Source organism: Lonchura striata, chromosome 1 (genome assembly GCF_050655825.1).
Source record: "Lonchura striata isolate lonStrDom1 chromosome 1, ASM5065582v1, whole genome shotgun sequence".
NCBI lineage: Eukaryota > Metazoa > Chordata > Aves > Passeriformes > Estrildidae > Lonchura > Lonchura striata.
Genome location: NC_140703.1, coordinates 46,219,575 through 46,239,900, shown reverse-complemented (window position 1 = coordinate 46,239,900; position 20,326 = coordinate 46,219,575). Strand labels below are relative to the sequence as shown.

Below are 20,326 nucleotides of genomic sequence, written 5' to 3'. Positions count from 1 at the left end.
ATTTCTTCAGGAAAACCTTAAAGGAGAGTAAATAGGAAACACTGTCCCGTTGTTCCCTCGTGGAAAAGTTGCCGCTTTGCATCCACTCCGCAAGAGTCCCGCAGCAGCGGGACGCGACGTGCTCCGCGGAAGGGCTGCTGGGGGCTGAGTGGCGCCCGGGTGGGGCGGCGGGGCCGTACTCGGGTGCCGCGGGGAACCGGGCAGAGGCGCGGCGGGGCTTGCCGGCAGGAACGGCGCCGTCAGCGCCACGGGGGAACCGCAGCGGCCCCTCCGCGAGGGCGTGCGCTCCCCGGGCAGCGCCACAGGGAACACCGCGCCGAGCGCTCAGCGCATCACCCGACTCAACCGCGGGACACGAGCACGGGGCGAGCGACCACTCAGCACCAATCCCAACTCCGGTTCCGGCTCCGGCCCCGGCCCCGACGGCAGCGCCGCCTCCCCGCTCCTCCCTGCCCTGCCCTGCCCTGCCCTGCCCTGCCCCGCCCTGCCGCGGCCCTCCCTGCCGGGCTGCGCTGCGATCGCTGCGGAGGGTGTTGCCCAGCCGGGCAGGGCGGTCCCGAGCGGTGGCGGCTGCGGCTGTCGCCGTGCGGGGACACGCGCGTCCCGCGGTGCCGGCGTGCGGTCCGCCCGGCGCTCGGCCATGCCGGTGTGGCTGCACGCTCCGCGGGGGTCAGCGCTGCCCGCCCGCCTCCGCCCGCTCGCCCGCCGATAAGCCAAGCCATGACCGCAGCGCCCCAGGGGCCAGATCTCAGCTTTCTGAACGAGGAGGAAGCCAGGGCGATTTTCCAGGTGCTGCAGAGGGACGCGGAGCTCCGGCGGGCAGAGAAGGACAGAGTCAGGTACCGGCTTTCACCCCGCTCCTGTCGGTGCCCATGGCGCCCGCGCGGAGATGGAGGGCGCGGAACGGGGTTTTTGGAGGGCGCACGGCCCCAGCCGGGCGACGCGGGGAGGCTCTCATCCCGACGGGGAGAGCAGGAAAAGGGGTGGCAGGGATGCCCCGCAGGGAAGGGTCTGCGCCGGCCAAGGTTGGATTGGGGCTGCGGTGCTGCGCGGCGGGGAGAGCTGAGCTCCCCGCGCTCCTGCCGGGGCGGCGGGCAGCGCCAGTGCCTCCCGCCAGCGCTGGCTGCCGCCGGAGCCGTCCGGCCGGGCACCTCAAGCATCGGGACCTTTGAGAAATGCATGTTGTGACAGAGACGGCTCTGAGTCACGGCTCCGGCTCCCCACGGCACCTCTCCTTCCCCGGGGAGGAGGAGGAGGCCGCTTCTGTGCTTCACCGTGCCGCTGGCATGGGGTGTAGGCTAAACACCGGTACCCGGGAGACCACGGCGACGGGGAAGTTGTGCCGGACCTTGCAGGGAAACGCACCAACTCTGCGGCTTTTTAGTCGATCCTAGCAGCTTTTGGAACCAAAGCCAGGCACTCACCTGCCTGAAAGGTAGTTCACAAGACTCTTGAAAATTACTTAATTGAATTCTCTTTGCCTTATCAAGATATAGGAAACCTCGACCATGTTTCTATATCGTATTATCCCTTTGTACAATCACCAAAGCTATTGGTGTTGATAGTGAAAGCAAAGGTCGAGGAATTAATAGAAATTATGCTGGGAAATGAGCCGTTCATTGTTAAAGGTTATAATTTCTTCCCGCAGGTATGAATTTTGGCACATTGTGAAGTCAGTGGCAATGTCCTCTCAGATTTGCAAGCGGGCACTTTTCACAAGTAATGCTTTCATGTAAGATATAGAGGGAATGTTAATGAGTAACATTTGCGTCAAGTGGATTTTTGTACTGTGTATTTTTTATTTCGGTAAAGTGGATTTTATGATGAGCATGGTTAAATATTATGTGTCAACAATGACTTACATCTAAAACTTGTGTTGGTTTTCTGTGGCATATGCACATGGACTGAGTTAAGTTTAGCAATTTCTTTCTTCCATAATTTGGTATTACTTTTCTTTTTCTGATTAATTTCCGTTCCATGTGTCTTATTATTACCCTCCCAAAAAGGAGAAATATTTTGTTGGAGATAGGGAATTACATAGCTGGAGGGCTGTAAGTTTAAAACTCTAAAGTTTTTGGGACTAAAAACTTTAGAGTTTTAAACTTACAACAACTGAAACAAATGCATTGAAACTTCCAGTGCTGTTGAGAGTCTTGTGAAGCAGTGGCCTGCTTTTGAGCTCGAGGCTTTCACCTGCCCCCAAATTTGTATTTGTTTCTTTGTGCACTTAGGACTTTGTCAATAGAAAATGTTATTTATGTGTAAGGTGTCAAAATAAACATGGTATAACAGGATATTTCTGGTGATGCTTTACTGAGATGTAGTCTGTTTAAATCTCAGCTGAAGAGGCATGTAGAGCAAAATGTAAGTGAAGTATTTATGACCAAGGTGCCATGCTGAAAATCTAGGTTAAACCCTGGATCTGTCAAAGGTATGTGTCCTTGGGCAAGTTTCCTAATCTCTCCTGGACCTAATAAAAGTACCTTCTTCCTCACTCCACTTGTCTACCTGGTCTTATTTAGACTGCAAGCTCTTCAGGCCACAAGACTCTCATCAGGAGCAGACAGGTTCCAGTCTGTGTGGCATTGCCCTATGCTACTATAATCAAAGTAATAACAGTGATCACCCTGGAGGGCCAAATCTTGCAGTTCCTATATGACCACAGTGAGCTTCAGAGGCTCTGAACAAAAATGCATTTGTTCCCCTTTGTCCCATATGTCTACCTCTTTGTCATTCTTATTACTGTTATTTTGATAATTAACTTCATAGACATTTTTTCGGTATAAAAGTTTTAAAAGAATGCCTGAGAACTGTGGCAGCCCACTCCTGGGATATTTTCAAAGTGTGATTTTGAAGCTATTTGATTGATGCTGTCAATCAAACAAGGCATACAGGAGACACTGTGGAATGTAAAGAACAATTTCATTAAGACTATTCTTTTTGCACAAAGTTAGTGAAGTGAGTTGCCCTTCAAATTGCTCTTGAGCATGGTTTTGGAAAGAGCTAGTTGGAGCTGGGCAGGGCCAGGAGGCAAATCAATAACAACCAGTGGTCAGTAACAAATTGGTGAAGAGTTTTCAGTGACCATCTGTATTTGCAATATAGCATGTTCCTGTATAGACCAGGCTAGACTGGACTGACAGAGGGAATGAAGCATTTGCTGGCAGACCAAAGTTAGGTTCTAATGACTGTACTGATCTTGTCCATATTGTTTGATGTCATACAAGCAAGCACATAGCTGTCTGCCAGTCTCTTTAAAGATCGATGAAAGATGGAAATTCATTCCAACTTATAACTCTAGAATCCAAAAAGCAGGAACAAGCTACATTTGTTATATTGAAAAATGTTAGCACCAGTTAATTTTGAAAGATTAAATAAAAATAAAATTAAAATATTAATTCTGACATTCTCTGTGGTTTATTGTGACTTCATCAAATGTATTGAGTTTGAATTATTTCCTGACAAGTGCATTTCTTTTCTTGTTGCTTACCTGCACTGGGTAGAACTGGATCTCTCTTCATCCAGTCAGCCCATGGTTTTGTGAAATTAAGTGTATAATGCGGAGATTTTCTGGGGAAAGGTTGCTTTATACAGCCTCTCTCATCTTCCTTTCTCTTTGTAGTCTTTGTGTAGAGCAGGAATGTGTGAGTTAGGTTGTCAATTGTGCACATTTGTATAGCTCTCAGCTCTGTTTGGTGCTTCCCCTCCTGTTGCTCCTGATGTCCCTGCACATTCTCTGGGTACCACTGGTCCTTTCTTGGCTTCCTTGGAGACCTTCAGACCTCTAAGCCTGGCCTGGGACACCTCTCATTATAGCTTTGTCTTTTATGTAGAAATGAACTGTATGTCCTGTTGGACCTTAATTTATTCTTGCTATGGGCAGGGAGCAGAGCCCTGGCTGTGTCCTGTCCTGCTGGTTCCCAGGACCTCATTTTTTGGCCGGTTCTCTCCTTCCAGTGCCCTCTCGTGGCTCCTCTCAGCAGTATCTTTGAGCAGCCGCCACAAACCAGCCTGCCTCCTTCTCCTTGAAACAAGTTCAGAGACGCAGCAAGTCAGTTTTGGCATGACTCCTATGGCTGCTCACTGCTATATACACCGAAAATACTTCAGAAACTTACTAATCACATATTTAATAATTTAAAAGAAAAAATACGTATTAGTTTTGAACTTGGGTAACACTTGCCTTCAGATTTCTTTGCTCATCCAATCCAATTTCATTCATAATATCAATTCAAATAAAATTTCATTTATCATACATGTTAGTGTGGAAGACAGATGGAATTTAGGGGTTTTATATCAATTTACCTGTGTTGTTTCATAATAGTATTTGCAGTATTAAGGCAGAAGTCCAACTCAAGTCATGAAATGCTATTTAATAATGGCTAATGAAACTGATGATTTTACAGATGCTTGTGGAAGGAGGTTCTTTGTCACAAATACTTCAGTTACAATTAGATGCCCAGGAGAGGACAGGGAGGAATACAGCATGTTCACAGTGCAGTATCGTTCTGATGGCTCCCAAACAATTCAGTTTCCGTAAGATCGCAATGAATGCTTGCACAGTTATTAATACCACAGATCAACTTTCTTCATGTAATGAAATAGGCCTGAAAATCACAACATAAAAACATTTAAGATACTATTTGACTAATGGTTTTCAAGACTTCAGAGTGCACTCAGCTCATCTTCTTAAGCTTTGTCCTGCAGCTGCTGAGGCCAGAAATGAAAAAAGAGCTGACAGGTTCCAAAGGCTAAACAAACCTGAAGTGCTTCTCTTCTTCTGTCATTTACTGATGAAGCAAATGGGCAGGGTGAAGAGAGGCTGACTGCCTTCCATCTCTTCAGGACAGCACTTCAAAGCCTGGGCAGGTAGCAGAGGAACTGGCAGTCCCTGTAGGAAGTCTCAGCAGCATTTGGGCATGAAGCTATGGGATACAGAGGTGGAGCTAATGCCTTTTATCTCCAAGGCAGCTCCTCCCTCTGCGCAGTGTGGAGAGGCAGGCAGTGCCCAAGCAGGTGTCATTCCAGTCAACTTTGCATCTCTGATGTCTCATAGTGTCTGAACACTGAGTGTAGAGATGCACCTCCACCCCTGGAACTGCATCAAGGCCCAGAGAAAGCAGCTGAGTTGAGAAGAGCCAGGAGACATGGAGACAGCTACTTAGAAGAGGCAGCAGGTAGGGGAATGTGGCATGGGAGCAAGTAGCAGGTACAGTTGCAGGTTGTCCAAAAAGGGAACAGTTGGAAGATAGAAGAGTTATGGATAAATAGAAAATGCATGTAAAAGGGCACAAAAGCTTTGTATTCTTTAATCATTTTATTTAGGAGACTTGGCTGTTTTATGCAATGCTCCCATTACAACTGCATGCAATAGTCTTGTGCTATTTTTGTTCATTAATCCTTGATAAAAAGGGAAATACTGTTATCTTCACTTACAAATTAGATATTGAAAATAACTGAGAGACTGAGCCAAGAATAGGGAAATGAACCTACCTCCCCTAACAGCGATTTACTTTCTAGATTGTGTTTTGAGAACTAAATATGCATGTATGTAAGGATTTTTTTTTTTTTCAGTAAGAAGAATGGCAAAAAAATAATTGCCAGCACTAGAACATATCTGGCATATAAGCCACTGCCTATGAATAGGAACTGAAAAAGAGAGGAAAGGGAAGGTTTAATTTGTTTTGCTCTTTTCCAGGTTGGTTTATGCTTTTGGGGGGAATTTTACTAGATTTATTTTGCAGAAGACTATGAGAATAGACAGCAGCAAAACAAAGGTTTATTTTAATTTACCCTCAAATTTGAAGATGAAAAGCATATGAAATTAATTGGGAGGTACAGTCACCACTACTCAGTGCTCCACTCTTGCTGACCCATTAACAACATTTGAGTGTTGTGGGAAAGATGAATCCCCTCCTTAGACTGTTCTAGACAGTCTCTAAATTAAATCATTTGGACATAGTTACTTGTTACAGGCACACAGCTGTTCTTACTGCCTCACAAAGTTAATTTACCGAGTTCATTTGTTGCAAGTAATTTCTTACTATATTATCTCGATTGACATTTACTCTCCCAGGTCTGCCAATAGAAGGTGGGAATACAATCCTGTGTTGGAACTGTATTTTTTCACCTTCTTTTCTTGGGAAGATATTTGTTGCAGAAGTGCAGACATACTAAGTTTTGTATGTATTTGAGCATATTTGTACTTGGTGCTTCAGTTATGTTATCTTGCTTACAGTTTGATGGGTCCGTTGTTGCAGGCTTTATTGTGTCATATTCACAAAAGTAGTCCTCTTCACCTTCTTGGAGACCAAGAATAACTTCTTGGGTGTTAGAGATATGGATTTGGGGCTCAACTCCTCATAATTACAAAGAATTTTTAAAATTAGCTCTGAAGTACATGGTGAGGAGAGCAGACAGGATACCAGGACAGCATTACTTGGGTATATTGTTGTTCCAGTGGAGTTCCCTTCCTGAACAAAGCATTAATAAAGAAATTCTTTCATAAGAGATACTCCACCCAGGAATGTTTCAGGGCACAAATGTTCTATTGTGTCTTGATGTGGAGGAGATATTATTATTACTTACCACTGATACTGTGCCACCGATGTGTTTACCGGCTTGTAAACACTAATGAAAATAGGTCTTTGAAGCCCTGAAGGGCTAATATGTTAAAGAAGTGCCAGTAGAAGCAAAAATGGCAGGGAAGACTGGGATTTAAAAACCTTACTTGCTTTGGTAAGCAATTACTATCATAAGAATCCCATTTTGAGACTTCCCTTGTTTCAGTGGGTACTGTACCCAAATGCAGTTGGTAAGCTGCATACCAAGTTTTTCCTCATTGTGTTTTTTAATTGTCCTATCTTGTGGTGGGATCTAGACTCACAGACTGGGGCTTCACACAGGGTGAGAAAGAGAAGTAGAAATGGCCAGAGGCAAGTAGGCGCTGTGTGTGCCATTTTCTCTGTTGGTTTTTACTCTGTCCATCTGGGCTAACTAGAGCAAAGTCTGTGATGTAACTCCAGTTATATACCTACAGAGCAGAGTCCTGACCAGCTTTGCTGCCAGCTCATTGGTCTTGTCCTTTCACAGTGAATTAATTTCACTGTCAATCTTTTCCCCTGAAGATTCGCACTTGGTGTTTGAAGGCAGGGGGTTTCCTATGCTGTGTGTGGTGGCAGAAGGAAGAGCCTTTTGAGGTGTGTAACATTTGAAAGAGCCTGCCTATAGGGCACTGAATGTATTTGTTCTTTTTTCAGGTATTGGCTCCATGGTGGCTCCCCACAGGGCTGGCAGGGCAGAGCCTGGGCACCAGGGCTGACCCCAGTGACACAGATGGGCAGCACAGCAATCACTGTGGCGGCACGGCAGGGCTGAGCCAGGCTGTGGGGCTGAGCCAGGCTGTGGGGCTGGGTCACGCTCAGGGCTGGGGGCAGGCTGTGGGGCTGAGCCAGGCTGTGGGGCTGGGTCACGCTCAGGGCTGGGCCAGGCTGTGGGGCTGAGCCAGGCTGTGGGGCTGGGTCACGCTCAGGGCTGGGGGCAGGCTGCCACCACAGCTGGTGCTCACGGAGCAGGGCCAAGTGATGGTGCATGGCCATGAGCAAGACAAGAAGTCGTGTCAGGGTCAGACCTGGTGACAGTGACCGGAGTCAGCTATGGCCCCGTGATGGCCAGGCAGGCCAGGGCAAGGTGGCCGGACTTGAGGCAGAGTTGGGTGTCAGCCTCGGGGTCACAGCAGAGGCTGTGCACAGCCAGAGCTGGGGCTGTAAGTGGAGCACAGCCCAGCGGGACAGCCAGCGCTAAACGCAGCTCCCCAGGGAAGGAGGGCTCACCCTGCTGGGGCCTGGAGCTGTTGTCTTCATGACACCTTTGTCTAAGGACACCCAGCTCTGTTCTTCCCAAGCTGGTCCAGGGCACAAGCAGCCAAGCCCACAGGAGTGGGAAGGATATTCTCAAGGCACTTTCACCTGTGCCCATTCAAACGTGGGCCTTGTGCTGGGTCTTTCAGACTGCTGAGATTGGTGTTTACATTTTCAAATGACCAAAGAGTGTAAAAGTGAAAATCACAAAGATTATTATTGTTGTCACTGAGCTCACTTTCTGATGTCAGTAGGGCTGCCAAAAGTAAGATGGTGTTGAAAGTAAGATTTAAGCAAAGACTTATTGTTAAGTCATAGGCAGACATTTTCCAAGTCCAGGCTTAATGGTGAAAGTAGAATTTCTTGAACTCTGTCTATATAGATAAATTGACCAGCCTTCAAGAATAAAATGGTTGGACACAGCAGAGCAAGCAAGCACTAGCTATTGAGTAGACAGTCAATATGGAGAGTTACTCTGGAATAACTAATGCAGAATGGTCCAGTCTTTTTAGGTTTTCCATGGACTTGTGACCCAATCACAGTCTTGTACACCTTGTAGGAATTCTGCGCACTTCCCAGGTTTGACCTTTCCAACAGTAATGTCTTTGTATGCTCAACATCCTCTGTCTCCTCCGCAGTTCAAGTGCAGAAGTTAAATTAATAATTGACATTAGTTGCAATTGGAAATTGCCATTAGATGGAAGAAGACAGGTTTCCATACTAAGCAAGCAGAGAGTCGTTGAGGTGTCTGTATGAGGAGAAGAGAATGATTTTCTCATTCTGACAGCCTCTACACACTGTTTCCCAACACCTTCAAGTCCTTGCATGTATTTCAGAAATAAGAAATTGGTTATAACAGTAATTCAAAAAAGTGTTTTGCAGAAACACATCTGGTTCATGTTCAGAGCAGCTGGCTATCTCCCCGTGCATACCGGCATGGCTGTGCTCCAGTGGTGTGCTCAGGTTACACGTGTCACACAGGCCTGTCAAAGACTGCACTGCAGCACGTGCTTCACATGGTGAAGTGCACTGCAGTTTTGCTGGATTTGGTCCCTGATGTACTTCAAACTCCTGCATCCATCCAGACATGCAGCACTTGCACCTCCCGCAGACGTGGCTCTCGGCCTGGCTAACAGCTGGGAGCAAAGCTACTTGGGCTGTGTGTCAGGACTCCAGCTGATGTTCACTGGTTCTGACAGATACTGACAGAAACAGTGATGGCAATACAGATAGCATTTGAAAATGGTTGTGAGTATCCGTCTCCTTTTCTTCTTTTAATTTTAGGTTTTGCCAGTGGTTTGTGTATACTGAATTTAATTATCCTTTAATTTTTTTTTCTTTCTGAACTTAGTTTTCAGAGCAAGTGGAGTTTGGCCCACTGGAATTTTAAATTTTGGGCACAGAGACCCCATTTTCTTTTCTTTTTCAGAAATTTAATACAGGACTATCTAAACTAAGCCCGGACCTCTGTTTGATCTTTCCTGTACTTACTATAAATTGACAAATTATGTATTTCCTTGGAGCTTACAGTCTGAAAAAATTCATTACTGAAGTATTTAATGCAAGAAATTCATTAAAGCAGGTAGGGGAAAATGGGATTTGTTCTGAAGCCATGTGCATCTTAAAGTTCACAAGAAATGTATTTCTAATCCTTCTTTGCAGCTAAATTATTATATTTACACTATTAACTCTAATAAACTGAATTTAAATGTCTGCATTTTAAACTTTTAACTGAAACTCTCTTTTTCGCAGTCTTACCTCAGAAATAAATAAATCTATATACTGGTACAATATTGACTGTGAACAAACACATCAAAACCACAAAAGCCAAGAGTAAATGGTGAAAAGTACAGTATGCTTACACTTTATAGCACGTAAATTACATCGAATTTACTTTGTTTTGAATAATTAAGGAACTGGTTATTCTACTGGCCATGTCTTTGGATTTTTAGATCAGTAGGGGTCTGAGTGCAGAAAGCTGCAGTCAGGCAAAGTTGCAACACTGTGTATGGGTTTCTCTGCAGTCTCTTTCTCCATTAGAGATTTGTGTGTTCTTAAATACATATTTATATGTGTATATTTGTGTGTTCTTTAATATATGCAAAATTATACACATGTAAATATAATATTTTAAAGTATTATTATACTATAATATTTCCATTTCCAGTGGAAGAGTTGTGAAAAACTATGAGAGACTAAGGTACTATAGCAGAGGATCTCTGTGTAAGTATATATTACATACATGTATAGAAGCATTACATTTCCAGATGAAAAACACCCACTGTGTCAACTTTTAAAGCTTTCATTAATTCTTATGACCTATTTCCTTAGTTTAAAGCAATGTAAATGAGGTTTTTGTAACACATAAACTATGTACAAGTACACTGACCTGTCTTACTTCTTTTGTCCAGAATTGTGAACTCTGCTCAATGTGGGACTCTGCACAATTATCTTAGATTGCAGAGGTGTATTTTGAGAGCCCTAGGCTTCAGGCTTAGCTCTGTACAAGCAAATGTCTAACTCTGTTTGGAGTCTCTCAATTTCAAAACTCTGTCCAGACCCATGGGCCATCATACACAAACCTGCTTGTAGAGATGAGGATTTGCTCTTAATTTGAAACCAATTCCTCTCTTACAAAGTTCTCACCTAGTCAATGTTTTGTTTCTTGTTTGTGGGACTTTTTTTTTCTTATTTTGTTTGTTATGAAAGGTTTTCCATAAAGAAAGTCAAACAATAACATGAGGAATAGTGTCTGTGTTGTATGTCTTTGTAAGGCAGGTAACTTTACATGACTGAGCTGTAAATTACTTGCAATAGACGACTGTCTCTTTGCATGCTATCAATATTTATAAAAGATGATTGTAATCAACTAGTAGCTCTACCCTGGCAGAGTAAATATGTCTGCTGTTAATCATTAGCTTGGGATTTATTGAGAGACCTGATCCTCAGCCTTTCAACCCATCATGTGGTACACATGGTACACATCTTGCATTTCCGTATAAGATTTCTGGGACAGAAATTCAGGAGCTCACAACTTATTCCTGGCATGCAGTGTTTTTGTACTGAGACTACACCTATGACTGCAAATAAATCAGAATCTTTGCATGGAGAATTATATCCATTGCCTCTGTTAGCATGTATTAATATTAATAGAAATTCCTATTAATGAAGTAATCTCATTAGCGACATTAATTACTACCATTCAGAAGCTATGTGAAACACTTTAAAGATGATAAATGTTTTTTCTTTCTGTTGCATCATGGGTTTGTTTTGTTATTACCATATAATATTGGTAGGTAGCTTGCTAGTATTAACAGCATAGTAAAGTAACACCCTTTTTTCTAGGTTGTTATTTTTCTAGATTGTTAGCCTACAGAGACATTGTAACTAATCAATAAAACATTCACAGAATAAAGCTTTTCCCTGTATTGCATACATTGTGAAAGGAACTGCAGAGAGTCAGCCCAAGCTGGAGAATCACCAACAGCTGTAACATTCCTACTGGTATTCCACCTTATTCACTCTTAGTGGGCAGCTGCCCAAAGGACTAAAAGAATTCATTTTCTAAGTATGCATAACTGCTAAAAGATCTGTACTTACAGACTTACCTGCTTGTTCCAGCAGGGCTGAAATGATATTTTCACTGTAAACCCGGGATAGCTGCTGTAGTTTCATGTTAAAAGTAATGTCTTGAGGCATTGTTACACGTTGAGATGCATGATTAGTCACCCTTAGCTCCCATGATCTCAGTTTTCAATGCTCTGTTTTGAAAACTTAACTTTTTGAAGGCAGCCATTGAGCTTCTCATTTCAGAGCTTTAACTAAGAGCCTCTGATTCCTCAGCTGCCAGAAGAGAGTGGAATTATGTAGCATGAGAATTAACTTTTGTTCTTCCCCTTACAACATTTTCTAGTTTTCTATTTCAAAGAAAAGTGTCATTCTATGCTCTTGCTCAGGAAAGCAGACAAAAGCTTTGAGGGGAAAGGAGTGTTGGACTTGATGAAGGAAAACAGCAGCTAGTGTAAGTCAGTATATTAATTTCACATAGCTTAATATGAGAAGTTAATGTTTTGGAGAAAAAAAGGGGTAACTTTTGGTCACTGTACAGAGGGTGATGAAATTAAAGAATTGTAGACACAAAGGTCATTGTGATTTATAGAGTAGAAGTATTCATAGTCCACTGGGAGTTCAGTGTTTTGTGTATGCTCATAGTCTCACTGTCTTTGTGGATTGTGTGTGATGAATGCACTGCATTATGCTATCTCAAAGCAGGTGATCAGCTTTAATTTAAAATAATAAATTTGAATAGTTGAATAGACATAGTGTAATAATGTCAGATTTTGTGATTTATTCTACTTTTTAATGAAGAAGAGGAGAGGTGGAAATGAAAGGGTTTTCTCTGTGAGCAGACTTTAGGTAGAACTTTAAAGGTAGAACTTTAGTAAGGGCAGTAAAGGTCTTCTACCTTAAACTCACATATTCCCTGACTGTATCCCTGACATACACAGCAGGCCTTAATGTGTGAATCTGATACCTGTTCTCAAAAAAGTGTTCTAAGGACAAAATTATATTTCTGTTTGCAGCTATCTGTTTATGCGGCCCTACTTCCTGTTTAAATTTCTGACTGCATATCAAATTCACGTGCAGAAGTGGTATCTTTGTGTTTTAAGTACTTCTGTCTATATAAAATGTACAGTCTGGGAGGAAAAGCTAGAGAAGATTAATTACCTTTTCACTTCCTTCTGCCTTCTGTCTCTTGGTTTTGTACATTACTAGAATCTAAAAATTTAGGGATAATTATGAGCTGGCAACATCATGAGACCACTAAAGTGGGATTGAAAACGTATGCTGTACAATTCAGTGCTGGGCACCCCTGGCCTTCAGGTGAATATTTCTTGGCACTTCCAGTTGCTCCTTTCCATGCAGGGTTGTCACCACCAGGGGACTCTCCCTCCCGCAGCCTGGCCTGGTGCCTGTTCAGGAGAGTTAAAGTCCTCCCATTACATTTATTGGTGTTTGTGTCCTGGTCAGTCACAGACATTGAGCCCACACGCTCTATTCTGCATTGTTGTGCCACATCCTCTTTGCTCATGCACATCTTTAGTTCTCTTGGTCACATACTCGGATAAATACATCTGAGGGCAACTTAGTGGGTTAATGGGCATTATAAAATGAATACATAATAACAAAAATGATAGAAGGATGAAAAGGATGAACACTCAGAAAACTATTATTTCAGAGGAAGAGAAAATTAAATTTGAGCATCAACAACCTAGCAGGTTTATTCAAGCATTATTGATTGGCAACACATTTTGTTCATCAAAATAGAGGAGACCTTAACTTTTCAGAGAATTACTGCAGAATTGCTTAATTTTACAAATATCAAATTAAAAAATAAGTGAATTTCAGTTAGATTTTTTTACATTGTCTTGTAGTATGTACAACCAAAACATGGGAGTCTTTTTTCCTCTGTGATTCATCTACTTGTGCATAATGTCTTATATGTAATAATGAGGCTGACTTGGATAATTTTTATTAGCCAAACAGACAACAGTAAGAAAGAAAAATAAACAAAACATGCTTTAACATGAGTAAAAGTATACCAGCTACTAAGACTAAAGACTGCTTTAGAAAACAGACCTGTTGTGTGTCTGACGTGCTAGGAAAGAGTATGTTGACTCATTGTTTTTCTTCCTGGTAGGATTAACCTGCCACAGGAGTTTCTCTGGCACCTTGGAAACCAAAATGTTGTTGTTATTCCTATTATACGTATCTAGGAAATGACAGATAATAATTTTTTAAAATTATTTCACCTGTGGTAGCCTTTGCCTTTTGTCAGTAACACTTCTTGTCCCCTTTTTTCTAAATAAGATGACAACTTGGAAGTATGTCTTTAAATTGTTTCCATAAAATTATAAGGAACTATAAGTAAGAAAATATACTTGCATATGCATTTGTCCTGGTTTGGGACAAATTTGGAAGGGAATGTCCAAAGGGATATTCCCTAAAACACAAAATTCAGTGGCTCTTTCCCCCACCTATTCAGGTGATAAACCTCCTTCGAGAAAAGTAGAAAAGTCTGTTTATTTAACAAGCAAAGTATTTACAAACATGAGAAAATGAAAAATATTAAACAATGGAACCTCTCGTTGTTCTGAAGAGATGGCACATTCAGAGAGAGTCCTTTGTCAGTTCAGAGTCCTTTCAGTGGCTGTGGCCTCGGCTTTCTCTCAGTCTCTCCGGGGCTCGGGTTCGGTGTCCCGGCCACAGTGCAGCTTGGTGGGGGCCCCGGACAATAGTCCTGGTGTTCCCGGACCGAACAATGGCTGGACAATTCCAAAAAGCCCTTCTGGCTTCAGCTAACGAGAGGAAAAACCAGCGAAAACAGCAAGGAAAATCTCCGCGTCTGTCTGCTGAGCAAAGGACTCTGAGAGCACTGCTTACCTCTGTGTTTTGAATACAGCCGCGAAAAGAATTCCACCACTTTTCCTTCTTCCCCCCACTTCGCTGTCAGATCTAGTTTTAAAGGTGCAGAACTTATTTCTGGGCTAAACAGACGAATGGGGATACAATGCAGCATCATAAAGTCGTCCCAGGATAGCGTTTTAGACCTACTAGTGGCTGTGACAGCAGCCAGAGTTTTCTAGAAAAATAGCTGGTCATAGAAATGATGGAGCTGTACAGTTCACCAGTGCAGCATAATGTACAAAGTGGTGGGAAGGGAATAAATTGAACTTAAACATATTTAGGAAAGAACAGGTTCTTCAGACACTGATTTTTAACATCTCTAGCCTTTTCTTCCTGACAAAGCAAGGAATATGAACAGAGTAAAGAGAAAAGCTTGGTTTAGGTTACTGCAAGTTATCTTTTTATCCAATGCTTTCAACACTATTTTTTTCCTGCAATCCTTTCAGTCTTGTATTTTCAGACACTGAGAACTTTGATCCAATGAGCAAATTTGATCTGTTTATTCTTCACCTGGTTCAATTCCTCATTCTTTGTAGTTGCTGCTTATCTGTTCTCTTATGACGTGTGTGGTAAGAGTCCTTTAGGGCCAAATCCTGCTCTGCTAAATTCAGTAGGAATAATAATTTCTGCTTTAGCAAAAATGGGATTGAATCCTCTGTCCTCTGCAAACAAGTGCTGTCCCCAAATGTCCTACTTGGCAACCCAGTTTCTACTACCTTGAACACGTGTGTTCCTCTTTATATTCAGAGTGAAGATGGTATGGAAAATGCCTTTCCTCTTGCAGTAACAATTAAAGCTCCCTATTATCCTAAAAGGAAGTGGCAGGGGACGCTACACATCTATTGACAGTATTTATGATAACCCACATGAAAGTCTAGAGCATACAAACATTTAGGGTAACTTTTCCCTGGAGATGTCTGTAAGAAATACTGGGACATCCTTCTGCCAATAAGGAAGAGAGATGTTTTTAAAAACAGTGCAAAGAAGTTGCTCCTGAGTGATTCATTGGTTTAGATGCTGTGTAGAATAATAGATGGGAAAAGATAATGAGCCTGTGAGGTCATTTAGGGTTGCTGCCTGCACTGATTTGTGGAGCAGTCTGCTTTAAGTAATCCTGGAAATGGATTTGCCTTCAATCCCACAGTAGTTTATAGATATTTTTCCCAGTCACAATGATGTTGTCTCCTCTCAAAAAGTAGTGGTTCCAAGTGTACAGAATAGCTGTAGGCAAATGAAGAGTAAGGATAGATGGAGCAGACTGGGAAGCAGGATTAGTACATTTGGTTTGGAGGGCAATAGTTGTTTTGACACTTCCAAGGTGCAGTGTCTCAACACATAATGTGTAATCCGAGTACCAATAGTGCTGCCTCAGAGGCAGGTTCATTGCAATACTGAGTGCAGATACCATCTCCTCCTGTAATTGTTTCGTGAGATGGGCTTTCCTTCTGGCTCACAATTGGCATTCATTAGTATCGTGAGGGGGCACGTAAACTTGACAGAGCAGGTATGTAGGGAAATGATGTGGTTTGGCTGGGAGTCACGCAAGGAGAAATACTTAATAGTCGTGCAATACTGCAGCTATGTATCGTGTATCGTATCCAATAACTACATATATAGGGTTCAATGTATGCCTCTGTGTGTGTATAAATACAAATATGCACAAGCAGTTTAAAGGATTTATTTGATGAGTTGGGCATGACAGCACAATTCAAAAGCAGCCTATTCAGAGATAACGACTAGATATAATGCCAAGCATGCACCATTAAAGACTTTACAGTGTTTAAGCACTGAAGTCAGTGTTTGTGCAAGACTTTAACTCAGTTTCTCAGCGCAAGGCGTGTTCGTGCAGTGCCTGGTATGGCCGATGTTAGAGTGACTGCGGGTTTTTTCTGTTTCCCTTTGCTCTGGAATGCGTAAATGTGCAGCAAACAGCTGTTCCTGTCCGTCTGTCGCTTCCCGGCCGCGGGCGCTCGGGGTGGCGGCGCTGCCCCGGGACGCGCCGGGAGCGGGCGCGGGGCGGTGCTGCCGGCGGCCGCCGCCGGGGGGCGCCAGGGCCCCGCCCGCCGGCTGCCCCGGGAGCGGCGGTCCCGGCGCCGCTTCCCTCCCGCGGCAGGAGCGACTCGGCCGGGGGTGCTGAACGCCCGCGGGGATGGGTCGGAACAGGCGCTCTCCGCTTTCGGGACTTCAGCAGAACTGCCCAGGGTTGTTTCCCGGCAGGCGCTGTGGCGGCAGCCACTTCCCAAGCAGCTCATGCTTTCCTCTCTATGCTCTTACTCCTCCCAGTATCTTGGATCCCCTTTGGTAAGGTCACAGGAGTGAGGTCATGGAGTTGGCTCTCGAGAGCACATTGTTCATCCCCTCCTGTTTCACATCAGTGCTAGGCTGCGTTCCAGGCTGCACAATGTATTTACGGTGTTGAGTCACTCCCATGGTGCGGTAATATCTGTGATCATTAACATTTTTGCTTTTGTAACAAGTTTATTTGGAATGGCTAGTACTTGTGCATGTGGCTGTGTAATCTTCTTCAAGGGAAATACTCATTTCCCAAAAATGTCTCCCTCCAGCCTTCCTGTCCATCAGATGCCACCAGATGCACAATAGGGGCTAGGCTAGTATGGGCAATGAATTCTATAAATTCCAGATCAAAATATATCAATTTCTAGACTAGATGTTTAATTTCAGGTATTTCAGGTTTGTTCTGTGAAGTAGTATTGTCTCAGGTGAGTTTTTATTTAAATTGATAACTGAAGCAACTTAAGTTGTCTGAGAGCATCTGTATTCCTGGACACAGATTTTTACCACTGATTAAGGAGGCAGATTTACATGAAAGCCTTGCTCAAACATTGGTATTACATCTCCAGGCTGTGCCAAAGCCATGTTTTGTTGCCATCAGAATCAGTTGGGGGTGTGGATTTGCTGTATTTGCATCTATACTTTCAATGCTAGTGTAATGTAATTTGAAAACAAGTAATTTTGCATGTCCCTTGCACTGCTCCCACTCCTTTGCAATTGTACCTTGCTCTTTTCTGTCCAACTACACAATTCATTCATATGACCTCTTGGTCTAAAATCTGAACTTGCTATTAAGTATCTTCTTCAGTTGCAGCCACATGTGTGTAGTTTGCTCAGGCTGCACCTCAGTGTGGCAGAACATTCATATTCATTATTAGTTGCCTTCATCCATATTGAACACAAGCAGAATCACTATGCATCAAGGAAACAGGAAAATGTGATAAACTTGTTGAACATGTTTCAGGAATATCTATTAGCTGAATTCTCAATTTACTGTTCTCCTTTGCATGGAAAATGTGTAGTGGACTCTTCATTGTCAGGGCGTCAGTGATCTACCCTTAGAAAATAAAAATAATCTTGTTATTGCTTCTATTTAGATGAGTGAATAATTATCTAAAAAATTGCTTTATTTAGAGTGTTATTTATTCCAATTTGATTATTTGATCAACTTAATCTTGCTTTCAGTTAGTTTTAGAATGTGTATGGATCGCCTTATTTTTTCAAGGAAAAAAGATGCACTTCCTCAAGGAAGAGAATAATGCAAGCATAATGAGTCATTCACTTAACCTGGTCCCATAATCTCATTTGTGAAACAGTAGAATGTTGCTGTCACTAAAACTTTTATGTGATTGCTGTGAATGTATCATGTGTCACTGACTTTGTAAAAATCATTATATGTAGAGATATACTGTAAATACTTTCATGAAAAAAAGGGAGAGTTCCTAATGATGGCCCTGTAATATCTAAAATGTTTTAATTTCTTTTCCTTTTTAGCAAACTTCTCAAGAGAAAGAAGTCTGAAAAAGGGCTGCAGGGAGTGACAGGAGAATGGTTTGAAGAAATAAAAAGAAGAAAATTTCAGAATTACATTGATGTCAATAGAATGTTAAAACCACCGTTAGAGCATCAGCTAAGGAAGAGCAAAAACACCAGTGAGTTGCATTTGTCCATTTCCTCATCTTTATAATAGTGTCACCAAACCAATGTCTTATGGCATGTCAGAGTGTAATAGCTAAGGAGTTTCTGAAATTGCACTGAGCTTCTTCTCATATCATAGTTTTACTAAAGATGTATTTTCAAAATGGGTGTGTTTCTTTGAGCAGGTTCTGTTAAAAGCAGAGATGGGATTCACAACAGAAAATCACTGATATTTTTATGCCATAATTAGAATCATAGTATGGTCCAGGTTGGAAGGATATCAGAAGATATTCAGGTCCAGTTATTCATAGGAAAGGGAACCTGGATGAGATTATTTGGCACTGTTTGCAGTCACATCTTGTAAACCTCTAGTGACGGGGACTTTACCATGTCCCTGAGGAGGCTGTTCCAGTGATTAATTGTTCTCACTGTAAAAAATGTCTTTATTAATCAAAATGAAAATGCTATAATTATAGCAAATACAGTGGTAGTTTCCCAGAGAAAGCAGTGATGTCTGCATTGTACAAAAGGTTGTGGTTTAACCCCAGCTGGCAGCAAAGCAATACACAGCCACTCAGTCCCTCAACTGTGGAAGGGGGTGAGAATTGGGAGGCTAAAAGTGAATTGAGGTAAAGGCAGTTTATAAATAAACTTATATTTATTTTATAAATAAAGCAAAGTAAGGCCTTCATTACCACTCTCCACAGTCAGGCAGGTGTTCAGCATCTCCAGGGCTCCATCACATGTAATGGTGACTTGAAGAGACAAATGCCTTCACTGTGAATGTCCCCCCTTCCTTCTTCTTCACTTAGATTTTATGTGCTGAGTATGATGCCGTATGGTATGGGATATCCACCAGGTCAGCTGGGGCCAGCTGTCCCAGCTGTGTCCCCTCCTGCCTCCTTGTGCGCCCCCATTTCACTCGTTGATGAGGTGGGGTGAGAAGTAGAAAAGCCTTGGCTCAATGTAAGCCCTGCTCAGCAGAAGGAAAACATCTCTGAATTACCAACACTGTTCAGCACAAGTCCAAAACGTAGCCCCTATTAGCTACTATGGACATAAGTAATTATAACAGCCAAATCCAGCACATTCTTTACTCCTTATTCCATGCCATTTACATCAAGCTGAGGTCCCACACTATCCAGTATATCCCCATTAACCACCCCATTGCCGTCACCTTGTGTGTGCTCCAGCTTGGACTTACCCATATACTGCAGTGTCTCAGGTGTATATATACTCCAAGCAGAGCCACAGCTTCTCCAGGGATATACTTCTGCAGCATGGACTTATCCACAGCCCCAGTCCATCTGAGGTGCACCTTTTCCAGCATGGCCTTCTCCATGGCCACAATGCCTTCAGAAATGCACCCACTCCAACGTGGCTTTACCCATGGCTGCAGTCCCTGCCCCCCTGTCATGGGCTTATCCATGGCCGCTTTGATGACCACATGCACAACCACAGATTCTTTGAGGTGTACCTTCTACAGACTTATTCCCAGTCACAATCTCTTCAGAGGTACACCATAACCATGGCACATAACCATTCCACCAAGGAGCACTAGGCTCTAATTTACAGCCTGGCAAGTAAGCCCCATGGCAAGCACTGGAGCCTGTCAACTAATAGCTAAAAAGCAAGAACAGTAATAAATTCAGTCTAGCACATTCCACTGAGATATATTGTTATCTCAAACACTTCAAGCCTTACACTGAGCATCCTAAAGAACTCCTGTGGTTTAACCCCAGCCATCAACTAAGCACCACCCTCATTCACTTGACCCCCATCAGGATGGGCAAGAGGCTAAAAGTGAGAGAACTCATGAGTTGAAATAAGACATTTTCATAGGTAAAGGATAAGCTTTGCACATGAGGAAGCAAACCAAGGAATTAAGTCACCACCTCCTGCGGGCAGGCAGGTGTTCAGCTGTGCCCAGGAAAGCTGGGCTCCATCATGCCCAGTGGTTGCTTGGGAACACAAACACTATCACTCTGAACATCCTCCCTTCCTGCTTTCCCCCTCAGCCTTCTACACTGAGCATGGTGCTGTATGGTCTGGAATGTCCCTTGGGTCAG

The 20,326-nt window shown here is 43.1% G+C and overlaps 1 protein-coding gene across 3 annotated transcripts in view; it reads left to right on the top strand.

Annotated features, from left to right (window-relative positions):
• Positions 1 to 629: 629 nt before the first annotated feature.
• The window catches only part of EXPH5 (exophilin 5), a 36,977-nt gene continuing 17,280 nt past the window's right edge, over positions 630 to 20,326 (top strand). The window contains exons 1-3 of one of the 3 annotated variants that reach the window (XM_085576025.1): positions 630 to 839; positions 1,649 to 1,732; positions 18,114 to 18,271. In XM_085576025.1, the coding sequence (XP_085432151.1) occupies positions 721 to 839; positions 1,649 to 1,732; positions 18,114 to 18,271 (361 nt within the window). In that variant the 5' untranslated portion in view covers positions 630 to 720. Of the gene's footprint in view, positions 840 to 1,310; positions 1,436 to 1,648; positions 1,733 to 18,113; positions 18,272 to 20,326 lie in introns of those variants that run through there. The other 2 variants (XM_021529378.4, XM_085576036.1) reach the window with 2 other exon arrangements.